General features: G+C 42.6%; 2 protein-coding genes across 3 annotated transcripts; one reads left to right on the top strand and one right to left on the bottom strand.

Moving 5' to 3' along the window:
- Positions 1-27: 27 nt before the first annotated feature.
- Positions 28-5,170, bottom strand: gpr63 (G protein-coupled receptor 63). Of its 2 annotated transcripts, XM_053641012.1 has the most exons (3): positions 4,949-4,969; positions 4,613-4,708; positions 28-2,952 (listed from the first exon to the last, which is right to left on the bottom strand). In XM_053641012.1, exon 3 carries the CDS (start codon positions 2,873-2,875, stop codon positions 1,661-1,663), a length of 1,215 nt encoding a protein of 404 aa, XP_053496987.1. In that variant the 5' UTR covers positions 2,876-2,952; positions 4,613-4,708; positions 4,949-4,969; the 3' UTR covers positions 28-1,660. The 2 variants fall into 2 exon arrangements, with proteins under 2 accessions (XP_053496987.1, XP_053496977.1); XM_053641002.1 differs by lacking the exon at positions 4,613-4,708 and having other exon boundaries at positions 4,949-5,170.
- Positions 5,171-8,256: 3,086 nt separating this feature from the next.
- Positions 8,257-16,679, top strand: ufl1 (UFM1-specific ligase 1). Its single transcript, XM_053640991.1, has 19 exons — positions 8,257-8,533; positions 8,731-8,876; positions 8,966-8,994; positions 9,072-9,169; positions 9,277-9,391; positions 9,793-9,920; positions 10,044-10,102; positions 10,826-10,972; positions 11,123-11,298; positions 11,464-11,640; positions 11,727-11,847; positions 12,050-12,169; positions 12,287-12,401; positions 14,846-15,015; positions 15,149-15,279; positions 15,527-15,607; positions 15,754-15,839; positions 15,933-16,113; positions 16,233-16,679. The coding sequence occupies exons 1-19, from the start codon at positions 8,460-8,462 to the stop codon at positions 16,416-16,418; spliced, it is 2,340 nt and encodes a 779-aa protein (XP_053496966.1). The 5' UTR covers positions 8,257-8,459; the 3' UTR covers positions 16,419-16,679.
- The last annotated feature ends 7,324 nt before the right edge of the window (positions 16,680-24,003 follow it).

Raw genomic sequence — 24,003 nt, 5'->3', positions numbered from 1 at the left:
CTGAATATAGTTTTTTTTTTAATGCTTAATGTTGCAGTAATTATTTAATAAACAAAAAATGTAAATGTGCTGCATAGAACAGTGTTTTAACATTAGAAAATTTCCCAAAATATAAATGTAATTTGAGAGATGGACCAATCATCATGAGGAGAAGGTGTGTGTCCAGGTGGACATGAAGTGGGCCAGGTGCAATAAACAATGAGATGTTTTCACCAGGCCCACACACCCCCCTCCAACACACACACACACACACTCCCCTAATCCCACACAACCCTAATCCCCCCCACCACCACCACACACACACACACAACTCTAATCAGCTCTGCTGAGAGTTCAGGAAGAAGGGCTGCTCATTAGAAGAATCCCCTTATGACATCATCAGGGTCGTTAGAGGAGCCACAGTAAACATCACACACTAACAGAGCTGTGTTCAGTGTGTGTGTATGTATAATATGTATACATATAGCCCATATACACACACACACACACAGTTTCTCGCCATAGACCGGTTTTGGTGCTGTTCTCGTTGCTAAGTATCAGTGTGTGTTAGAGAGACCCACTGAGGTTCTCCGTGTGTTCAATACGACTAAAACACAGAAACACAAACAGGGCAGATGAGTTAATTATTCTATCGCTTTAACAAACTTAAAAATAAAAAAACAATACAAAAAGCAATGCTTGATCAAACTGAAGAGTTGATTTATAAAAGCTCAGAAAAAGGATGTGAGCACTGTAACAGATATGAAAAGTGTGTGCAGAAATGTTCACATGATCACATGACCAAAACAAAAAAACATTTCAGTCAGTAGTGTGTGGGTGATGCTGAAAATCTGTCCTGTGTAATACATACACTAAATGCACATAAAACTCTACAAAAATAACTGTTTCCGGTTTACTTCCTGGTTTCTCCACTTCTCCTCTGGCCATGCCCCCTGATCCTCCTGTATCTCACCTGTTTTTTATGAATTAGTCTCAGCAGGTCTCATTTATCCCAGTGTGTGTGTGAGTGAACTGTGTGGAAGATTGTACATGAACATGATAAAGTCCTGTATGAATGTAAGATGTGCTGCATGTTTTGGCCTTTAGCTTTACCGCTAACACTCCACCCTCATGGTAAACGCCTCTGCTAGGCTGCACTTGAGCTAATGACTGAACTTAACAATTTAGTGAGCATGTACCCTAAAGTTACTTTATACAGACAGTGTAAAGACACAGTGCATTTACATTTAACTGAATGTGAGTTTAAAATGAAGCTGCTGATTGGTTGTCCATTATGACATCATCAGCTGTCAGTGTGAATTTAAATTCTACATCATTCCACTTCAATGGAAACACAAAACACCTCTGTGTGTGTGTGTGTGTGTGTGTGTGCGTGTTCGCATGAGAGAGAGAGAGAGAGAGAGAGAGATAAACACACAGATGATTTTTATAAATTAAATTTTTGTGGAGAAAAAATTTAACAAACAGTACAGTATTGCACATTTCCACAATTTACACACTGTGTAATATCCACACCCCCCCCACACACACATACAGAACTCAGGAGCAGGAAATAACAACAGTAAACACACAAACACACAGCTTCATTAGATTATACAGTGAATTACAGGCACAGTAAAAGCATATAGTGTGTGTGTATGAGTGTGTGTGTGTGTGTGTGTTAGATGCTGGAGTGATGTTCACTGCAGGCGTATATGGCACTGGGCTGGATCCTGCGCTGGGCGTGGCTAGGCAGTGGTGGGCAGAGCTTGAAGAGGGAGGGCACCCAGCGGGCACAGGCATGGCGGAACTTCCTGATGCGACAGTAGTAGATGAGTGGGTTGAGGGCAGGGCGCAGGAAGCTGAGGCTCAGTAGCCAGGCACTCACCTGGAAAAACCCCACCCCGTTATACACAGCACTGCTGAACGCTGCACACAGGCTGAACACCACTAGGGGGGCCAGCGAGGCGAATGCCAATACAAACAGCAGCAGGATGGTGAAGAAGGCTCGCGTCTTAAAGCCCACATCCACGCTCAGGTGAAGGGGGCGGGGCTTAGGCAGGGAGAGGGCAGAGTTGCAACGGATCCGAAGCACGTTGTGCCTAATGGAGCTCAGGGTCGCAGCAAAGGCGCACGCCATCATGGCGAATGGCATGAAGAAGCTCACTAGGACCAGGAGCACCACATATCCATGGTAACCCCTGTCGGAAGAGTAGCTGAGCACGCACTGTGGTGCACTAGGGGGTACCTGCAGCGACGGGTATCCTAGCAACAGTGGGAAAGATATGAAAAAAGCGAAGATCCAGGAAGCGGCGATGAGGATTTTGGCGCGACGTGGCGTGAGACAGTCTCGTCTCCGCACGATGATCAGGAAACGGTCCACGCTGATTGCCAACAGCATGGCCACGCCCACCGACATACACAGCCACAAGAACATGGCCGACGCCCGGCAGAGGGTGGCACTAAACAGCCATTGTGCCGTCACCATGGTGACCAGGTCGAAGGGCACAGCAGTGACTGCCAGCATCATGTCGGCAAAGGCGAGGTTGGCTAACAGGAAGTTGATGGCGGAGCGCATGGCGGCGCGGCGGTACACCATCACACACACCACTGCGTTCCCAAACAGCGCCAACAACAACACACACACCATCAGCAAGCTGAAGAACACCTGCAGAGGCATGCTCAGGACACGCCCACCAACATCCTGCCCTGCCTCCTGCACCACTGCCTGCTCTGTTATCTGTGCAGTGGGCATTACCCAGAGAGTCCTGAGCACCAATGAGCTGCTGTTCTCCCACCATGACAATGAGGAGGAGTTTTCCATGGAGTCTGACTGGCTGATGACAGCAGGTGGGTGGGGCAGGGTGGGTCTATCGTTAGCAAAAGCAAACAGCATTCTTGCAGGGTTCTGGGCACCATGGCAACCATCGCTCTGTCGTCCAACACAGAAACATGTCAGCGCACAGGAAGTGACTGTGGTGGAAGAGGAAGTGGAAATCAAAACTTATTAACAACAACAATAATAATAATGCTATTTCATATAGTGCCTTTAAAAATAATTTCCACACAGAAAAGATCACAGGAGAGATCATTAGAGCAGGATGTGTGTGTGTGTGTGTGTGTGTGTGTGTGTGTGTGTGTGTGTGTGTTAGCAGAGAGAAGATAAACAGTGTTTAATCCCAGCTGATAAAATCCCTGATGTTAATACGTCATGCTAAAATCTCCATATCTCCAGGTCTAACACACACACACACACACACACACACACCGGCTGAACTTTGAGCTTTGTGCTTTACTGACAGACACAAAAAAAAAACAGTGAAAAAAAAATTACCTTATGGTTATCTATACTGTCTCCACAGACCAATCAGAATCCACTAGGCTTATAACGGATATAACGATATTCTCTTCCCTACTCGATATGTTACCATGATACCCAGCGACATTTAACACTGATTATATTACAGTACCAGACCTGACAACTGTTACACAGTATGTGTACAAAGTATATATTTAGCATTAGTTTCTTTGATTTATTAGGGATGCCACCAAACATTTGAGTCAAAACTGCTCTTCTGGTTTTCAAAAGATAAAAAGGGAGGAAGATTTTGACCCTAAAACATTAAACAGGGCCACAACAAAGTGTCAAATCTACACTTTACAAATAATGTTAATGATGATGAGAATCAGAAGGTGATTAAATATGTTGTTTTTGTTTTGGACCGGCCCTCTACTGTAACACAGAGGAAATATCGGCCATGTGGACATTAGACATTGGATTTATAAAGCTCATTCCTGATCACTTCCTGAGTTCCCGAGAGCACTGCTAGTGATATTATTGCTCCCTCGACTCCTCTCCTTAAACATGAAATGGTGAAAATACTCCCGTCTTTCAGGCTAACGGTTCTGGATGATCATATAATTTATTGCGTTGTTTTAAAATGGAAAATTGTGATCAGGGAAGAATCACTCCACCATAATCAATTTACATCTCACTTGACAGACTGTTAGTGGTTTATTAAGCTCCGCCCACAGGCTGCAGAATATCTCATAGCTTTTGTAGGAACACTTTCCTGATTGGCTCCACACTCCTGTGTGTCGGTTTGAAGCCAGAAAACAAACGTTTGAACACTAAAACAGTCACTGGGTTAAAAAAAAAAAGTGTGTTTAAAGGTTAGAACAGAACGTTTGAATGGAGATAAACTGATGAGTTCTCCACTGACGAGTTCTCCATGTTCACTGCTTGTCCGTGTGTTTCATATACATACATGATGATGTTTTACACTTATACACTGATTACGCTCAGCTCCGCAGCACAGCTACACAAAACCCAAATTAATGAACAGAATCCTTCTTCTGAAACTGTACTGATGTTGGTTCTCACTCGTCAGTGAGGTTCCTGATTTCACTCTGGAGCTGGACTCTATAGCGCTGTAGCTCAAAGCTGTAGATTGGACTGTTGTAGCGTGTTTCTGTCCTGCTGCGTGTTTAACGAAGCTTCAGGATGGCATCCTCACAAAGAAAAGAGAAGACTCCAGTCTTCTTCATGCTACACTGACTACAAAGCCCTGCGCATGAAATTTAAAGCGCTGAATGGTTTTACTCCCTGATCTCCTGAAGCAGTATAACCCACCCTGAAGTCTTCACTCAGCTCACACCACTGCTGTTCCTCCTGACCATCACCACATCTCCACCGGGGAACACTGACTTATTACATCATCACTAAACTCTAGAGAACATCAGGAACACACACACACTGTAGCTCTATAACGGTTTCTAAATTCAGATTCACGGTTCATTCATTTGTGCTTTATTAATAAACATTTATATAAATAAAATAATTTTATAAAACCTTTCACTTCTAATCTTTTTCAGATTTGCGGCTCAAACGTGCTACCTAAAGACTTAATAATAATAATAATAATAATAATAATAATAATAATAATAATAATAATAAAGGGAATGTTACCTGTGCTGCTTGGATGCAGTCACATCCCGCGGAACGAACACACACAGACACCGCGCTCCTTAATTCCGAGAAAAGTCCGTTTGCACACACATCAGCTCTAGTACCAAACTGCAGCGCTGTAAAACTCTGTAACTGCGGTCAGAAATCAATAAAACAGATAAAACAAAATAAACGCAGACCCGCCTGTGAACAAACCGCCGACTCTCTCTCTCGCTCTCTCACTCACACACACACACACACACACACACACACACACACACACACACACACCGGGGAGGACCTCATCTACCAACACCCAATCCGTTCCGGCAGAGGGCGGAGTCAAGCTGAGTGACGTTTTTTTGACCAATTAGAAGCCAGATGCCGGTGTTTCCGGGTTTAATTGAACCCTTTCGGCGCCGCGAGGTGTTTCTGCATCCTCCTCCCTCTGTGTGGATTTATGTGTAATGAATATAATAATAATAATAATAATAATAATAATAATAATAATAATAATAGTAACAGAGACTGTCAAGTTGACGTCACGCCGCGTTGAATTTTGGGTAACGCACCATCTTATGAGGATCCCTCTTCCCTTCTTCGTTGGGTTTCAGGCAAGTGTTGTGGTTTTCTAGCCATGGTAGGTCAATCTTTCTGCATCAAGAACTGCAACAGTAAGTCTCACAATGGGTCTGGGAGAAAAACTGGACAATGGAGTAAGTTTTTTCGCCTTTTCTGTGTCTAGAAAACACGAAGGGAAGCAGGTCGAGGAGGTGACGAGAAGACCCAGGATGGCGTTGCTTACTTTTTTCTTTCTTTCTTTCTTTCTTTTTTTTTTTTTTTTTTTTTTTTTTTTACATGCCTTGTTTTTATTGTTTGTAAAGCAACGTTTTAAATATATTAACAAAATAAAGACTTAATGACTTGATAGTTTCTTTTCTTATTTATTATTATTTTGTACACTCAAAACAGGTGTAACAGGGCATAGAGAACAAAAAATAATATAGTATAATAAAAACAATAAAATATATAAATATGAAAATAGGGCACAGAGGGAAAAAAAAAACAATATAAAAACGATAAAACCTAGCCATGCATGTCCAGTGACTGAGGAAACTTCACCAGAGGAGTTGATGATAGCCCAAGCCTTCAGAGGAACCTTGCCTAGGTGCTGGGAGTGCATGACATGTTGCATAACAGAAATAAAATATAAAGTATAATATAAGTAGATATAGATATTATAAATATATATTTATAATATATAATAAGATATATTTATAAGTATAATAAAGTTGAAAAACACATTATTTAAACAAAGTCAAAGATCATAGCAGATTAAAAAAAACAATATTAATAATGCGGCTGATTATACCCCCTGTCCGTGATTTAACAAAAAATAATAAGATATCAGAGTGTTTTTTGAAGTTGTTTCATTTTTTGTTTTAATAATTGACCCAAAATGAGGAGTGACACCTTACCTTTGTGAGTATGACTGTGCTTGCGCAGTTTGTCGGCTTTTGATTCTGCAGATTTTGCACCCAGCCACTGCAAAACTGTTCATGAGCTTCTAGTGATTTATAACATTTAAACTCACACAAAGTGTAAGTACTAAGTCCAAAAACAAGATAGTTAACAATGTCCGGATATGTTATTGAAGGTAGTACATCGGGGTCTGTAATCCAGTCCTGGGCTGGTAATTCATATGGTTCGATGTTGTTAATTGCCTTTATATAGTCTAAATACCGCTGCTTGGCATCCAAATTAAGTTTCTCCCGGTAGGGTCCCTTTTCCTTGTTTTCCCCTTCTTCATCCCTTCGCTTTTCTATCAATATTAGAACAATTTAAGCAACTGTTTATCCAAAAACAAAAGGTAAACAGACACTGGTAACAGAGCATGATCCTCATAAGATGGCGCCCATGTCCCAACATGCAACACAGCGTGACATATCTTCACATTCTCTATAATAATAATAATAATAATAATAATAATAGTGTTTCATTTATATAGCACCTTTCTCATACCCAATGTTGCTTTACAGTTACAAATAACAAACAAACAGAAAAAACAGAGCCCTCCAAAATCTGACAGGGTGTAATTTCAGTGGCGTAGGTACTCTTAGTCCCACTGAAGGTGTACACAGGTATGTCCCACATAGCCTGTACAACTGTAGTTATGCAAAGAAAATCAATACAGAACTACACACACCTTTCAGGTATTGACTCAGTAGAGAAGGACAGAATGCATAAATGGAATGAAACTGAACCTGTATGACACAAACACAGTTAAACTATACACACTGATGATGATGACGATGAGAATAAACCAGTAATTCTATAGAGTGGACAAGATGTCGCTGTTTACAGTGCGGTTTTGAAACCTTTTTGGTCGAATTGAAAGTTTCTAGCTTTGACCGAGTTTGCGCAGTTGGATGGTAGGTCCACTTCTCAGCTCCACCCATATCAGTTATAGACATGCCTCTTCTTCATGCTGAGAGCACACACTGAGAGTTATGTGCTCTCGTCATAAGTGAAACTTATGATGGTGCATCCAACGTTTTCTCAAAGTTGTGAGTAAAGCATTATTAACTAATAATTAATAGCACTACAGCAAGCTACAGCTTAGACATCAAAATGAACAACACACTGGAGAAACTGTAAACAATTCCCCACTGAGGATCTGTTAAAACACAGGACATTTGCTACAGAACAGTCCAGAGCTTCAGGTGTGTGTTGGAAAGTGATGAGACTCAACTCTCATGTCCTGTACTGTCAATCATCTCATCAACCACACCCTTTTCTTCATCACCACATAATTCCTATAAAACGCATTTATCATAAGGAAAATACTGGGTGAATTATCAGGTTCAACTGAATTTGTTAAAACTACAGAACTCTATTTCTGAAAATAATTTGTGGAGAGGTAACTTTCCTTTCACTTACCTGGGAATGGGCGGAGTTATAAATTGTACTGCAGCCAGCCACTAGAGGTCCTCAGACAGTTTAAATTAAATATGAATGAATAATTTTTCTGTAATGTTTGTGTACTGATGAAGTTCACAGTTAACATCGTGTGTCTGAAATCATAAATCTGTAAACAGGCCAAATCACAGAGAAATTCCTAAACTGCAGGAACGATTTTATTTATTAAACTGGCGTTCACATTTCAACACCTATAAATCCTTATGATGTAGCTGACACATACTTTAAATTGTTTAGGGGAAGTGTTTAAAGTAAGTGTTTAAAGGATTTTTTGAAACCGCACTGACACTTGAAGATGACCGACACTGATTTACCGCAGCGAGTTTTGTTCCTCTCGCCGTTCCGTACTGCACCGTGTGAAAGCTGACGTGGGGTGGTCACAGTTAGCGCAGCACAGCCTAGCCTAGCATAGCCTATCCTATCCTATCCTATCCTATCTCATCTCAGCAGCTGTCAGTCCGTTATGTGCGTAGCCGAGCTGAATAATTCTGAATATAATAAATACAGATAAAGGAAGTATATTTTAGTTATTTAGTGAGTTAAAGTCAGGAAAATGGCGGACTGGGAGGAAATCCGGCGGCTCGCGGCAGATTTTCAGAGAGTTCAGTTTACAGAGTCTGTACAGAGGTGTGTTTATTAACTCTATAAACTCTATAAACTCTACAAACAGTAATTTGTGTACGTTTATGTAGTGGAAATGAGGTTGTTTATTACTGGTAAAAAAACAAACTGCTTTACGGTTCACTGTAACACACTTCTATTTAACTTGTGTATGACTATTGTGATATAATAATAATTGTGTATGTGTGTGTGCTCGCGCTCAGGCTGTCAGAGAGGAACTGTATTGAGATCATCACTAAGCTAGTGGAGGAGAAGAAGCTGGACGTTGTTCACACACTAGATGGAAAAGAGTTCATCACTCCATCCCAGATCAGCCGAGAGATTCGAGACGAGCTGTACGCACATGGAGGTGAGTGAGTGAGTGAGAAAGAGAGAGTGAGTGACAGCTCTGGTTCTGACTTTGGTTTGTTGCTGACTTGTGTATGTTTTGTGTTTAAGGAAGAATCAATGTAGTGGATCTGCAGAAGGTGAGTGTACACTCATTATAAACCCCACACACTTCATCTTTAATCTACCTTTGTGCTTATAGTGTGTGTGTGTGTAGATCATTAACGTGGATTTGGTCCATGTGGAGAGCCGAGTGAATGAAGTGGCCAAATCAGAGAGAGGAACTCGGACCATTCTGGGACAACTGATTACTGAGTGAGACACACACACACACTCTGTCTCTCTCTCTCTCTATCTCTCTCTCTCTCCCTCCCTCCCTCAGACACACTGTCTGTCTCTGACTTTCTGCCTCTGATGTTCAGACATTACCTGGAACAGGTGTGTGAGGAGGTGAATGATAAACTGCAGGAGGCTGGACAGGTGAACATCACTGAGCTCAGCAAAACACACCAGTTACCTGCAGATTTCCTCACACAGGTGAGAAACACATACATAAACATAGTCATCACAGTTTTGTGTGTGTCAGTATCACCATAGTTCAGTGGTGTGTACCTGGTAAATGCTCTGGGGTAGCCATGGTAGACTGGAGCGATGGTCTGGTGTCTAGTGAGTGAGCTCTTTACTGCTACTCATTCTACTGCTAGTGTGTGTCTGTGGAGATTGTATGGCTATGTGCTTGATTTTATGCACCAGTTATGTCATCAGACTGCTATTTATAAACACATATATTATTATTATATTGTATTGCTGGCTCAGCTGCAGTTCTCTCTGCTCCCACATGGTGGTGACACACACTCAACTATTTAATACATTAAGGGTCTGTTTATGATTCTGTGTGTGTGTCTGTGTGTATGTGTGTGTGTGTGTGTGTGTAACAGGAGCTCAGTGCAAGGTTAGGCCGGCTAATTGATGGTCACATGGATCAGTTCACTGGACTGATCTTTACCCAGAACTTTATCAACAGACAGAAAGCAAAAATACGAGGATTATTCAGTTCCATTACCAGGTAAAACACACACACACACACACACACACACGCACAGTGTACACATATACTCTGAATAATTAGTCAGCTCTTTGCATAAAATAGTTAATAGTGAATATGAACATGTTAACGTGTGTGTTTTAGGCCGACTCCAGTGTATAACCTGATTAGTCAGTATGGCTTACATGACAATCTCTTATACTGTGAGTATCTTTCCTTTGCTGTGGTTTTTGTAGTGTGTGAATGCGTATTGTGGTGTGTGTGTGTGTGTGTGTGTGTGTAAGAGTAAGGATGTCTAGGGCACCTCTCCGTGTGCATTTATTTTATGGCAGTATCTATGACCCTGCCCTTGCTGCTGTTTGTGGTGTTATCTGACTGAAAGATACCTGTTCCATGTTTATTAGCAGAGAAAAAGTCACCAGCATGTAGGAATTAAAGAGCTTGAAGTTGGTCAGATGTGTTCTCTGTGATATCAGGTGGCCCAGACAGCTGGTAGTGCTTATGTTTGCCATGCCCACTACAGTTTTTTTTCATGAGAGAGAGCAAATGCTTAGCACTGTGACTGAAGTCCAGGTGACTGAAAAATGGCTTGATTTTAGGAGATGTTATAAACATTCTGTAAAATTCTTCACCCTCAGTATCTTCTGCCACTACAGCTCTATACGTATTTGTTTCTTGGCTTTTGAAAGCATTATGATCTCATAAAGATGTGTGATCACTTTGATTAAAAGTACTACATGAGTGGAGAAAATATGTTCAGAATGGTGTGTGTGTGCTCAGTAATGAAGCAGCATATTGTGCGTGTGTGTGTGCGCTCAGTAACGAAGCAGCATATTGTGTGTGTGTGTGTGTGCGCGCGCGTGTGTGTGCGTGCACCCGCGCGCTCAGTAACGAAGTGGCGTGTGTGTGTGTGTGTGTGTGTGTAGCTCTGCTGGAGGAGTTGGTGAACTCAGGCCGTGTCCTTGGCTCGATAGTTGGAGGTCGTCAGGATAAAGCCGTGTTTGTTCCTGATGTTTACTGCCGAGCTCAGAACGCCTGGGTCGAGTCCTTCCTGACACACAACGCCTACCTTGGTAACAGTCAGGGATAAAGGATTCAGATTTACAGCTAAGAAATTCAGAACTAAGTATTTGGGAGTAAAGGGATTGAAGGGAGTTAAGGATTTTTGGATTCAGGAGATAGGCAGTGTGTGATGTTCTGTTGTCGGTCCTGCGCTTCCTCAGAGTTTGAGTCTCTGTCCCGGTTGGGAATTCCTGATCCACTGAACTACATTAAGAAGCGTTTTAAGGACAGGAAGCTGCTGTTCCTGCAGTCAGTGTGTGTGGACGTGGCCATATTGGATCAGCTGGAGGCCTCAGTGGAGGAAGCCATCAACTCTGAAACCTGGATCGACTTGCAGGTACAAAAAAGTCCAAACTCCAAAATATGAGTAAAACTCCACAGTGTGGGAATAAAACACGTCACGCTGCAATCAGTTAACATCATTAATTACAGACAACATATTACATTCCCCCCCTCCCCCTGCCCCCCTTGCCCACACACACACACACTGCCATCCTTCCAGCTGCTGTTGCCAAGCTGCCTCTCCTTGGATGATACAGCGACCTTGATAAGTCATGTGATCCACTCGGTGCATGCTCAGTCCAGTGCTCGGGTTCTTGGCACTGCTGTTGTCAGCGAGAAGTTCATTAGCAGCTGCCTGGTGCTTTTTGATGACATCATGCAACAGAAAGCTCAGGCGGTAAGAACACCCTCAACCAGACATTGTTAAAAGATCAACATTCCTCCTACAGAGCTCTGCTAGTGTGTGTGTGTTTGTGTGTACAGGAAGTGAAGAGTGATCCTGTGCTGTTATTAACAGAGGATGATGTGAAACTGGCAGCAGTGACGGCCGAGAGCTCGAGCGTTAAACGAGACAAACGAGAGGAGCGCAGGAAGAAATCATCAGGTGGACTTAAAACCTGGAGAGCTAATGCTACATGCTAATAATCTGTGGTTATTTTAGCAGTAATGCTACATGCTAATCACTGTATTATATTGTTTGAACTTCAGGCAGGGCTACACACTCATACACTCACACAAACCTGACTCAATGTGTGTGTGTGTGTGTGTGTGTGTGTGTGTGTGTGCGCGTGCACTCGCATGCACAGAGGGCAGTGGCAGTGTGAGAGCAGGTGGAGGAGGAAATGCCAGAGAGATCAGAACTCGAAAAACCAAGAAGAAAAACAGGAGAGAAGAAGAGAGTGATGATGAGACTGCAACCACACAGAGTACAAACACACACACACACACACACACTACTCCTTCTCTACTGTACACACCATCACCGTCTTCCTGTACACTGCACTCACTCTGTTTGTGTGATTTATAACTGTGTGTGTGTGTAGGTAAACCTGCAGAGCTGTTGTTCCTGTCGGTGCAGGAGATTGTGGAGGTGTTAGAGAAGCGAGTGTGTGACTGTCCTGAGGAAACGCTGGAGCTCATTGCACAGGAACTTGTCAGGTAACATCATTAAGCTTTATCTGTACCTGTATCATGTCACACCGGTCACCATGGCAATAGCGATGCCTGTGCAGTGATAAGCTACACCAGTAAACAATTTGTTCATACTGGTTTTGTTAGTGGGAAGAGCCTCATATGTGGTTCCCAAACTTTTTAGTGGCGCACCCCACAGGCATTTAACATCCTTTTGCGTACCCCCTCTCTCACATTTACACTACAATCACACAATGTATTTTAAAAAACATGTAAATGTAACATATTTAACTTTGTAAAATAACTCTCTTTAATCAAACATGTAATTTACATTGACACCAATTAATGAGATGGGTGTTCTTGATATGACTTGCATAACTCTGCAATGTTTGGTTGTATCGGAGAGAGTTTGAGTCTTAAATCGTTCTCTACACACAGTCTGTGTCTATATTTGTTCTTCATGCTAGTAAGTGCTGAGAACCCACTTTCACAATGGTACATCGTATGCCAAGGCAGGATACTGTGCACGCAAGGCTATCCAGAAATCTGGTAGAGACTTTAGTGCAAAGTCAATTTTCAAAGAGCCACTTGTAGAGATTTCAATGAGGCGTTCTCGCTCAGAAGTGGGCAGGTGTGCTGGGGAGGTGGCAGAGAATGGATAGAGAATCAAGTTGTTTGCGTTGTCTCGCTCGGGGAAGTATCTGCGCAATTGCGCGGCCAGCTCAGAAAGGTGTTTTATTATGTCACACTTGACTCTGTCAGTAAGGGTGAGCTCATTTGCTAATAAAAATTCATGTAATGACAAAAAGGCCTCTGTGCTTTTCTCCTTAATGCAGTTAGACCAGAGAGTCAACTCCCTAATCATGGCCTCAGTTTTGTCCTGCACATTGAATATGGTTGTGGAAATTTCTTGTAATCCGAGGTTCAGCTCATTCTGACGGGAAAAACATCACCCAGATAGGCCAGTATTGTGAGCCACTCTTCATCATGCAAGCGGTGACACAATTCAAAAGGATGGTCCATAAAAAAAATGTTAAGTTCGTCCCTCAATTCAAATAGTCGTGTTAGTACTTTTCCCCTGGACAACCATCGCACATCAGTATGGAGTAACAGCGTGACGTGGTCGCTGTCCATTTCATTGCACAACGCAGAAAACAAACGAAAATTCAAGGGTCTTGCTTTAACAAAGTTAACAATTCTTACAGCATTGTCCAATACTTCCTTCAGACGTCAGGCATTCCCTTGGTGGCCAGCGCCTCTCTGTGGATGCTGCAGTGGACCCAAGCCACACAGGGCACAACTGCTTGCACGTGTTTTACCACTCCACTATACTTCCCTGTCATGGCTTTCGCTCCATCAGTACAGATGCCAACACATTTTGTCCATGAAAGTCCATGTGACGTTACAAATATATCCAAGACATGTCTGTGAATTGCTGGTGAAGAAGAGGTGGCGTTTTGACTTCGGATACATCGCTGTCTGTATCAGCGTGAACTGGGCTAGTAGCAGTGGGTGCACTTACGTTTGCTACGGACGCACTGTTAGAGGGACCTGGGCTACTGTTATCAGAGGACTGTGGATCAGCAGCGCTGGAAGTAGAGGTGCTTACTGTGGTTGCAGGCCGAGTTTTTTGTAGTCACTTTTCTATTTTAATGTTACAAGCTATTACTTTGCTTCATCACATAGCTGTGTGCTGGCGATAAATGACATTTGGTAAGATGCGCACTGACCATTGATTGCTGAGTGGATGCAGTTTTGACCACAAAAGATAAGCTAATTTTTGTGGATGTCATGTATTTGATCATTATAACATTGCAATTTCACTGATTGTACATTAGAGGGGCCACAAGTTTATTTTTTGACCATGAGAGATGGGATTAAATGAACAATAAATCTCAGCATTTTGCTCCCGTACCCCCGCCGTCACCTCACATACCCCCAGGGGTACGCGTACACCAGTATGGGAACCACTGTGGTACGGTACAGGTCCAGGAAGCTTTAATGCCCTGAGTGGGTCCCAGTCTGTTAGAGGGGCAGCTCTGTTAGGGGCAGTATTCTCAGCGAGGGTAGCAGGGGTTTGTAAGGGAAGTCCACTGGTCTGAGTGTCCGTGGTTCTGGAGCTGCACAGCTCAAGAAGCAGACCTGCAGTCAGTAATTCCTCATCAGCTCACTGTTTCCTTTCAAAACTTCTCTCTGCTTTAAATGTGAAACAGGTCAAAGCCAGGGTTACTGGGCAAAAGTTCTTCACCTTCAGGGCCTCTGTTCTCTTCCTGGGTTCCTCCAGCAATTCTAGAGTGGAGTTTGAGGCTGGCAGGTTCTGAGTAATAGTTGTACACATTTGTCTGCACGTTTGTGTTTTGGTCAGGGTTGTTGTACTACAGCCATCAAATTCCTTGCTACCCAATCAAGTCGTGTGTGTGTGTGTGTGTGTGTGTGTGTGTGTGTGTGTGTGTGTGTGTCCGTCCCTCCAGGCCATTATCACGAACATACAAGGAAGTGGTGCGCTCAGTTTTCCTGTCCTCCACTTCTACCTCCCCCTCAACTGGGAAACGCAGACAAACGGCCAAGGAGCTGCAGGAAGAAATTAACACTTTGTACGCTAATGTCCGAGCACTAGAGCGGGGAACCAAACACTTCTCAGGTGAATATTACACACACACTAACGAGTACACACACATACACAACGTACACAAATGTTCGTGTATCAGAACAGGGACCCAAACAGTACTCAGGTGTGTGTTTGTGTGTGTGTGTGTGTGTGTGTGTGTATATAGATGATGTTCAACTCCACATGGTGAAACACATCCTGAAATCAGTGTGTTCAGATCTAACCAATGTAATGATCAACTTCTTGTCAGATGATTACAAGACCACCATCGACAATCCCATCTCCATCACAGCTGAGGTCAGCAATGGCGTTTCCATGGTTACAGGGTGAATGAGGTTAAATTGGAATTTAGATGGAGCTGCCAGTACTGTAAGGGTCATGTGTAATTGTCTTCATTTCTCAACAGTACAGCTCCTGCTCTTAGCGTTCCTGTCTGTGGAGTGTGCAAAGTTTAAATTTTAATAAGAGATGGGAGTAATCTAAAAAAAATTAAGTGTAAAATTACTGCATGACCCTGCATCTGCTGCATTTCCACAATATCTAGGTGAGGATTAAGATTCTGGCAAAGTTCCCTGATGAGATTAAAGCTCCTCTGATGAAACTGAACAGCAGCCTGAATGGAAAAGTGAGTGTACACTTCGACAAGTCACAATCACTTATCACCGTGTCGCACTTTCACGCTATCACCCCATCACCCTGTCGCTCCGTCACCCGGTCATGCTGCTGTTCCATCTCTTCATCAGTCTGTCTGTCTGACTGTCTGTATTTCAGAGTATTGAGGAATTCCTCTGCAACGTGGAAGCTGCTGCTGAGGAGTGTGGCATTATGCTTAAGAAAGGAGATAAGAAAAAAGAGAAGTAAGAACACAAACAGTTATACACTACACACGCACACAACCACAGTTATACACTACACAAATTCGTGTGTGTGTGTGTGTGTGTGTGTTACAGACAGGTTCTTGCTATACATAAACACTCTCTGATGGAGCAGCTGCAGGCAGCGGTTGACGAGGCACTCGTTCTGCATCTTACTGTTTTACTGCTATTTCAGCAGCACACACACTGCATGCTGCTTGCTCCAGGACGGTGTGTGTCAAGCATCATATACACACTGCAGAGTAAACTCCCACAGGTACTCGTGCGCACACACACGCATACACGCTGTGTACACACTTTACTGTCACAAACATCAGGTTATTCAGTACAGTGTGTGTGTGTGTGTGTGTGTGTGTGTGTGTGTGTGTGTGTCAGGATCAGTATGAGCTGTTGATCCAGTATCACACTCTGGTGGTGAAGCGGTTGGTGGGGAAGAAAGCTGAGCAGATGGATGAAGAGAGCGAAGGATCAGCTGAAGAATTGAAAGAGCTAAAAAATCTCACTAATGATGTTAAAGAGCTCGTCTTCTCCCCCAGAAAAACCTCCACCTCAGACCAATGAAATGGATGAAGGGGCGGAGCCAGTGGATGGACAAGCGTGAAAGAGGGAGGTGGAGACGGGGGATGAACAAGACGACGTGGCTGAGGGCGTGTACAAGAACAGACAATGAGACAGACGAGATTTTTCTGAAAGAATGTAATGAACCCTAGAAGAGTGTTGATGTGTAACTGCTCAGTTGTGATCATGTGCTTGTCACATTTCATTGTTCTATACTAATTGTGTTATTGTCTGATGCTGAGGAGTAAACACAAAAAATCTCCATATCTGTGTTTGTGTGGTTATGTATTATACTGCAAAACTTACTGATAAATCTGGCCATTGAACAAAACGAATATATTGTGTATCTCTTTAATCATCTTTAAACCCTTGTGTGGTGATTAAGCCGAGCAAACTTAATTATTTCCAGGTTTTGCCCCAAGGTTGTGATTGAGCTGTTTCATCAAACACAGACAGTGGCAGAATTTTAGTCTTAGTATTATTGGATCTCAGTGCTGCATTTGACACGGTCGACCACAATATATTACTAGACCAACTGACAAACTGGGTGGGACTTTCTGGCACTGTACTAAACTGGTTTGAATCCTACTTAAGGGACTGAGACTACTTAGTGTCTATAGGCAATTACACATCTGACATTACAAAAATGACACCCAAGGCTCCATTTTGGGGTCTCTTTTGTTTAACACCTACATGCTTCCACTGGCTCAGATTATGAAAAACAACAAAATATGTTACCATAGTTATGCAGGTGATGCACAGATTTACATAACCATTTCGCCAGGGAAATATGATCCCATACAGGAGCTGAGGAACTGCATCGAACAAATCAATGCTTGGATGTGCCAAAATTTTCTCCAATTAAACAAAGAGAAAACTGAAGTTATTGTTTTTGGAGATAAGAAGCGATTAGAGGTCAGCACTCAGCTTCAGTCTGTAATGTTGAAGACCACATACCAAGTCAGAAATCTTGGGGTAGTCATGGACTCTGACTTGACTTTCAACAGCCATATTAAGACAGTTACAAAGTCAGCCTACTACCACATGAAAAATATTAGAAGGGTTAGAGGACTAATGTCTCAGCAAGACTTAGAAAAACTTGTCCATGCATTTGTCTTCAGTTGACTCGACTACTGTAACGGTGTCTTTACGGGTCTCAATAAGGAATCAATTAGACAGCTGCAGCAGATTCAGAACACTACTGCTCGGGTCCTCGCTAAGACCAAAAAAGTGGATCATATAACTCCAGTCTTGAGGTCGTTGCACTGGCTTCCTGTCTGTCAAAGAATTGATTTTAAAATACTGCTATTGGTTTATAAAGCACTGAATGGTTTGGAACCAATATATATTTCTGATCTACCGGTACATTATGAACCATCCAGACCCCTGAGGTCATGTGGAGAAGCAGCATTTAGTTTTTATGCTCCACATATCTGGAACAAACTCCCAGAAAACTGCAGATCTGCCGAAACTCTCAGTTCTTTTAAATCAAGACTGAAGATTTTCTTTTTGCTGCTGCTTTTAATTAAATCACCAAGGTATTTTAATTAATATCTTATGCTGCACTGTAACCTTTTTTTCCCATTTTAACCTGTTTTAATTTTTTATTTTTATTAGTATTTTTAAAAAATATTTTTTAATGAACTCTTTTTAAATGTCTTTTCTTTTAATTCCCTTCTGTCCCTTGTTGGTGTTGCGGTTAGAGTTCATGTGTGTCTTGTGTTTTTTTCAGATTCTAACCCACATTTTGGCAGGTTTGAGAATAAAAAAATGGTGCTGTAGAAGTATGAAGGTGTGATGGAGGGAGTGGCATGTGGGACTCTGTGGCTCAATTGGCGGAGTCGTCACTGCTGTGGCGCAGAAGCTGCTTTGATCAAAACCCAACCAGAGTGCTTGCCTGGAGTTTGAGGGGCTGAGAGGTGTGATGTGGAGGAGGAGTAGACCGTGTGTGGGTGTGTTCCTCTGGAAGTTCCTCAGGGTTCTGTTTTAGGCCCACTGCTTTTTACTTTATATATGCTACCTCTGGGTCAAATTATTCGTAAACATGGAATTAGCGTCCACTGTTATGCTGATGATACACAGTTGTATGTTTCAGCGAAGCCAGAGGACAGACAGAAGCTTAGTAAAGTTGAGGATTGTGTAAAGGACATTAGACGTTGGATATTAACTAACTTCCTTTTACTTAATTCTGATAAACCAGAAATACTTGTATTAGGACCACGTGTAGCTAGAAATAAGCTTTCTGATCACATGGTTACTCTGGATGGACTTTCTGTTTCATCATGTGCAGCAGTAAAAGACCTTGGAGTGATTATTGACTCCAGTCTATCATTTGAAGCTCATGTAGATAATATTACTAGGATAGCCTTCTTTCATCTCAGAACTATTTCTAAGATAAGAAATATATCGTCACTACATGATGCAGAAATATTAGTTCATGCATTCATCACCTCCAGATTAGATTACTGTAATGCCTTACTGTCTGGATGTTCCAGTAGGAATATAAACAAACTCCAGTTAGTCCAGAATGCAGCTGCTAGAGTCCTAACTAGAACCAGAAGATACGACCATATCACTCCAATCTTAACACTGCATTGGCTCCCAGTGAAATCTCGCATTGATTATAAAATACTTTTATTAACTTATAAAGCACTAAACGGTTAGGGTTAGGGTATGGGGTAGGGGGGTTAGGGTTAGGGGGCTTAGGGTTAGGGGGGTTAGGGGTTAGGGTTGGGGTTTGGGTTAGCGGTTAGGGTTAGGGTTAGGGTTGCGGTTAGGGTTAGGGTTAGGGTTGGGGTTTGGGTTAGCGGTTAGGGGGTTAGGGTTAGGTTTTAGGGTTAATGTTAAGGTTGGGGTTAGGGTTGAGGTTAGGGTTAGGTTTTAGGGTTAAGGTTAGGGTTAGGTTTTAGGGTTGGGGGTTGGCTTAGCGGTTAGGGTTGGGGTTATGGTTAGCGGTTAGGGTTAGGCGGTTAGGGTTAGGGTCAGGGTTAGGTTAGGGTTAGGGTTTAGGGTTTAGGGTTTAGGGTTAGCGGGTTAGGGTGAGGGTTAGGGTTAGGGGGTTAGGGGGTTAGGGTTAGGGTTAGGGTTTAGGGTTAGGGGGTTGGGATGGGAAATTGGGGGTAAGGGATTAATTTGTATGTGAAATGGTTTCTAAGTGCTTTGTTTTTCTCTTTTCTACAGGTTCGATACTGGATGATCGACTGGGGATCTAAGGTAAGTGCTTAAAAGATTAAGTGCCAATCCCACTCTGTGTGGTAGGGTGCAATCTGTAAGTGCTTTAATCCTTTCTGAAAAAAGAAAGGTAAGTGCTTAAAACGCATTCCATTCAATCCTCCAATACACACAATAAAAATCAAACCATCAAAATCAAAAGGGTTTCCCTTGATCCCCTATTCCACCCTCCAATTTTCAAACCTGTATTCTTTTTATTGTTGGATAATGTTGTTTTATAATTCCCTTCAGTACCTGAATTCATTATTTATATTCTTAACCCATTCCCCAGGTTTACATATACAGAACTTAATCTCATGTTATGGTTTAAACCGATGTCCTACCATAAATTTCTACCCCTCTCATTGAGTCCCCCGGGAGTCCATGTTTTTAATCTGTATATCCACTTGAACTCATTTCTTTTTCTTTGTTTATCTGTCCATGCCCTATTGGATTCCAACCCTGAAATTGTTAAATGATTTACACCATGTTCTTTAAAATGGTTGATCAGTTTTGTATTTTTGATGTTCTTCTTGATGTCGTGTAAGTGTTGTTTTAACCTTGCCACTAGTGTGTTTTTAGTTTCCCCAATATAGCATTTCCGGCAATATGCGCATGTTATGCAGTACACTATATTGTTTGTGTTCAAGTTTAAATTTTGTATTATGGGTGTGCTTGAAGCATATTTTATTTTCCTATAATACACTTGCCACGGAGACCGCTGCCGGAGGGTTTTCGAACTAAATCTGGAGCGGACCAAAATGTCCTTAAGGTTTTTGTTCTTTCTATACGCTGAAATGACTTTGAATTTTTGCAAGACCGGTAGTTGGTGTTGAGTGCATTCAAAATTGTTTTTAACTTTTTTATTTAGGGCTAGTGTTTGTTGATTATAGGTAGTTATCAATGGGATGACCTGTTGGGGGCCCGGCAGCAGGGTGTCTGGAGGTGGAGTTTTTATTTCCCTCAGTGTTGTGGCTTTGATATGTCTTAAAAATCTGCGACTGTAGCCTCTATGTCTAAGGGCTTTGAACAGAACTCGAACGGTGTCGTGGAAGTCGTTCTCATCCGTGCAAATGCGATAGATACGTATCAATTGGGACTTGACTATCCCTTTGAACGTGTGCTTCGGATGAAAACTCGATTTGTGTAAAAGACTATGTGTATCTGTATTTTTGAAGTATACTTTGGTCTTGAGTGCCCTGGACTGCTCAACAGGTTCACCCAAGAAAACCATGGTGTCTAAAAACTGGATGGATTCTCTATTAACATTGTGTTTTATTGTGATGTTCGGATGGTGTGTGTTTGCAAGTAGGACGAATCGATCGAATTCCTCCATTCCGTGCTGCCAAACCCCAAAGATGTCATCCAAGTATCTGTAATAAACTAGGGGCTTAAATTTGCACCTGTCTAGAAGGGATGTTTCCCATTCTGCCATGTATATGTTTGCATAGGCAGGTGCAAATTTTTTGCCCATTGCTGTACCTTGAACCTGTAAGTAGAATCGTGAATCAAATTCAAAGTCATTCCGCATTAAACCTATTTCTAAGAGTTGTAAAATATGTTTGTCTGGTCTGTGTGGATCCGGGTGATTTCTGAAAGCGTTTTGAACCGCTTTTAGTCCTAAATCCGTTGATATGTTTGTGTATAAGCTGTTTATGTCAATTGTGAAAAGAAATGAGTCGTTTGAGATACTGATATTTTGTATCTTGGCAATGAAGTCATACGTGTCTTTTATGTAGCTGCAATGTGTTTGTGACAGCGGATTTAAGAAGCTATCGATGTATTGGGCCGTGCGGTAGGACTCACTCCCGCAGTCCGACACTATCGGGCGGCCCCTGGGGATCTCACCCGGGATGGTCCATGTTTCTGGTGCAGCATGTATTTTCGGTAATAGGTAGAATAGTCTAGGCCTGGGAACGTCTGGACCCATTAAGTAGTGTTTCTGTTTCAGATTGATGTATTTTTCTTGATGCAACCCGTTCAAGACGTTTTGTATCATTAATTTAGTCTTGGTTTGTAGTGAGTGCTCCAAAGGGATGTAATGGTCGGTGTTATTCAATTGCCTTTTGGCCTCGAACATGTATCGAGTTTTATCCAAAATGACAATACCCGACCCCTTATCTGCCGGTTTTACGATGATGTCAGTGTTTGTTTTAAGTGAACGGATTGCCCTTTTCTGTGCGGGTGATAAATTGTCCGATGTTTTAAAGGTTCTGTTTGAGCCTATGGCTCTGTGATTGTGTTTAATCAGTCGTTGAATATGTATGTTACATGCTGCAATTGGGGGTTCCCATTTGGATGTTTCTACAAATGGGGTGGTATCGTTTTGTGTGTGGAAGTCGAAATAATTCAAGATTTTTAACTTTCTATTGTGCAGATGGACATCCCTCTTAAGATCCCCGAGGTCCGACCCCCCCGGCGTCGGGATGAAGGTCAGCCCCTTCTCCAGCAGTAGCCTCTCTCCCTGTGATAAATGAAAAGTTTTTGACAGATTGAAGATATTGGAGTGCGACTGGTTGTTGCACGTCTCCATCTTCAATAGTTTAACTGATCGCACCACCCATCGAACATGCGTTGTGCCGTCTCCGCGGTCCAGTGGATATGATCTCTCTCGACCCTGAAAAACAACCTGTTCAATTCCCACAATGGACTCCCGTGTGACACAATGTATTTATTCAATACCTCCAGATTCTGCTGCTCCTGTAGAGGTAAGGATTCTGAGAATTGAATAACCGGTGTGTGGATTGTGGCATTCGGGAATATCGATTGAGCCGTTCTCCAAAGGCACTGCAGTTGTTTTATGGCCGTTTTATGTGGATGTTGTCCCCTGTTATTTAAACCCCCGGACAGGATTACCTTGTGTACCAGTGGATGTGGATTTTGTTTTTGCAGGATTTTGGCCATGTGTAGAAAATTGGCCCCCGGAAAGCTGTCGACTTGTGTATTTGGGTTTTTGATTACAGGGATCCGACTGAGATTGGAGTCCCCCATGAATACTATGGGTTTTCGAATGTTGATGGACCAATCTATCGCTTTCCTATCGGTGTTGATATGTCGGTTTGGTTTTTTATCTAGATCGACGATATCTAAAGGCCCATCGTCTGTGGAGTCCGAGGATACTCTATCAGATTTTGCCACTGTGATATGTTCAGGAGGGGCGGATTCAGAGCGGGTTTCAGCACGAGATTCACTCCGTTCCATACCCTTTGTCATCCTTATCCTCTTTGTGTTGACAGTGGCGCCATCCGTATCGTCGTCCTCCCCCACAGGCGTGGTTGCTGGCCGGACCTGAGAGAGATCCGGTAAATTTATTTTTACCGTGACTCTATCCCGTTTAAGTTTGGGGGGTGTGTCTGGACTCACCTCTGGGGCGTGGACTTGGGCCTGGACTTTGATTTGCCCGTGTCGGTGTCCAAGTCCTGCTAACGGGGCAACAGATATGGGTGAGTTAGATTGTAAATGGTGGATCTGAATAACATTATTCAAAGTGTGTACAGTAGGTGGATTGTAAATCTGTGCCTGTGGAGAACCGGCCCTCTGAAGGGCAGTGGCGTGTGAAATTGGGCCCGATTTATGTGAAGAAGCTGATTGTTTGTGTTGTATGTTATCTTTACAGAACTCTAAAACGCTGTCTGTCAGTTTTTGTTTAAACCTATGTCTGGCCCACTTCACCGCCACTGTCCATTCCAATTCCCCGAAAATCTGTATGTCATCCATAAGGTTATGTGTGACTTGTGTGTAATGTTCCTGTAAGATGAGCATGTTATTGTTCATCCATGTGAGCGTGTTTTGCTTGATTTTTTGTGTGGTTGTGTCATTAGGTGATGCTGGTTTTATGAAATGTGTGAGTTTATTGACCTGTCTGTACATACCGGCCGGATGGTTGTTTGTGTGCAGGGAGTATTCCACTATCTGCATGTGGTGTGTGGCTTGTATCAACTTGAAATATGTTTTTGTCAATGTTTTATCAAACGTGTTGTGTTTGCTAGGTGATCCTTGTGTTTGTGTATTTTCCCCTTCCCCAATTTGCTCATGGTCTCCTAAAACAGCAAATCTATTGTGCCAAGCCTTCATTTTCTATCTTTCCGGTGAGCAGACTTCAACAGTTGTCAAAACAACAATCATTAACCAAGTTACCATAACCTAGACCGCTCTTACCCTACCATTTGTTCTCCAGTCCTCAATTGAGTGTTGTCCTTGGTTTTTATCCGGACGATGTTCCTTTGATCCAGGGTTCTTTTTTGGACCGTTGGTGTTTGTAGGTGGAGTCTCTCAAGCCGTTTTCGGAGGATACAGGGGGGATAGGAAGGAAGAGAAGAGGAAGAAAGAAACAAAAGAAAAAAAGAAAAAGAAAGAAAAGAAAGGGGGGATAAAGAGT

The sequence above is a fragment of the Ictalurus furcatus genome, chromosome 2, assembly GCF_023375685.1.
Source record: "Ictalurus furcatus strain D&B chromosome 2, Billie_1.0, whole genome shotgun sequence".
Classification (NCBI taxonomy): domain Eukaryota; kingdom Metazoa; phylum Chordata; class Actinopteri; order Siluriformes; family Ictaluridae; genus Ictalurus; species Ictalurus furcatus.
This window is presented reverse-complemented; position numbering and strand designations above follow the sequence as displayed.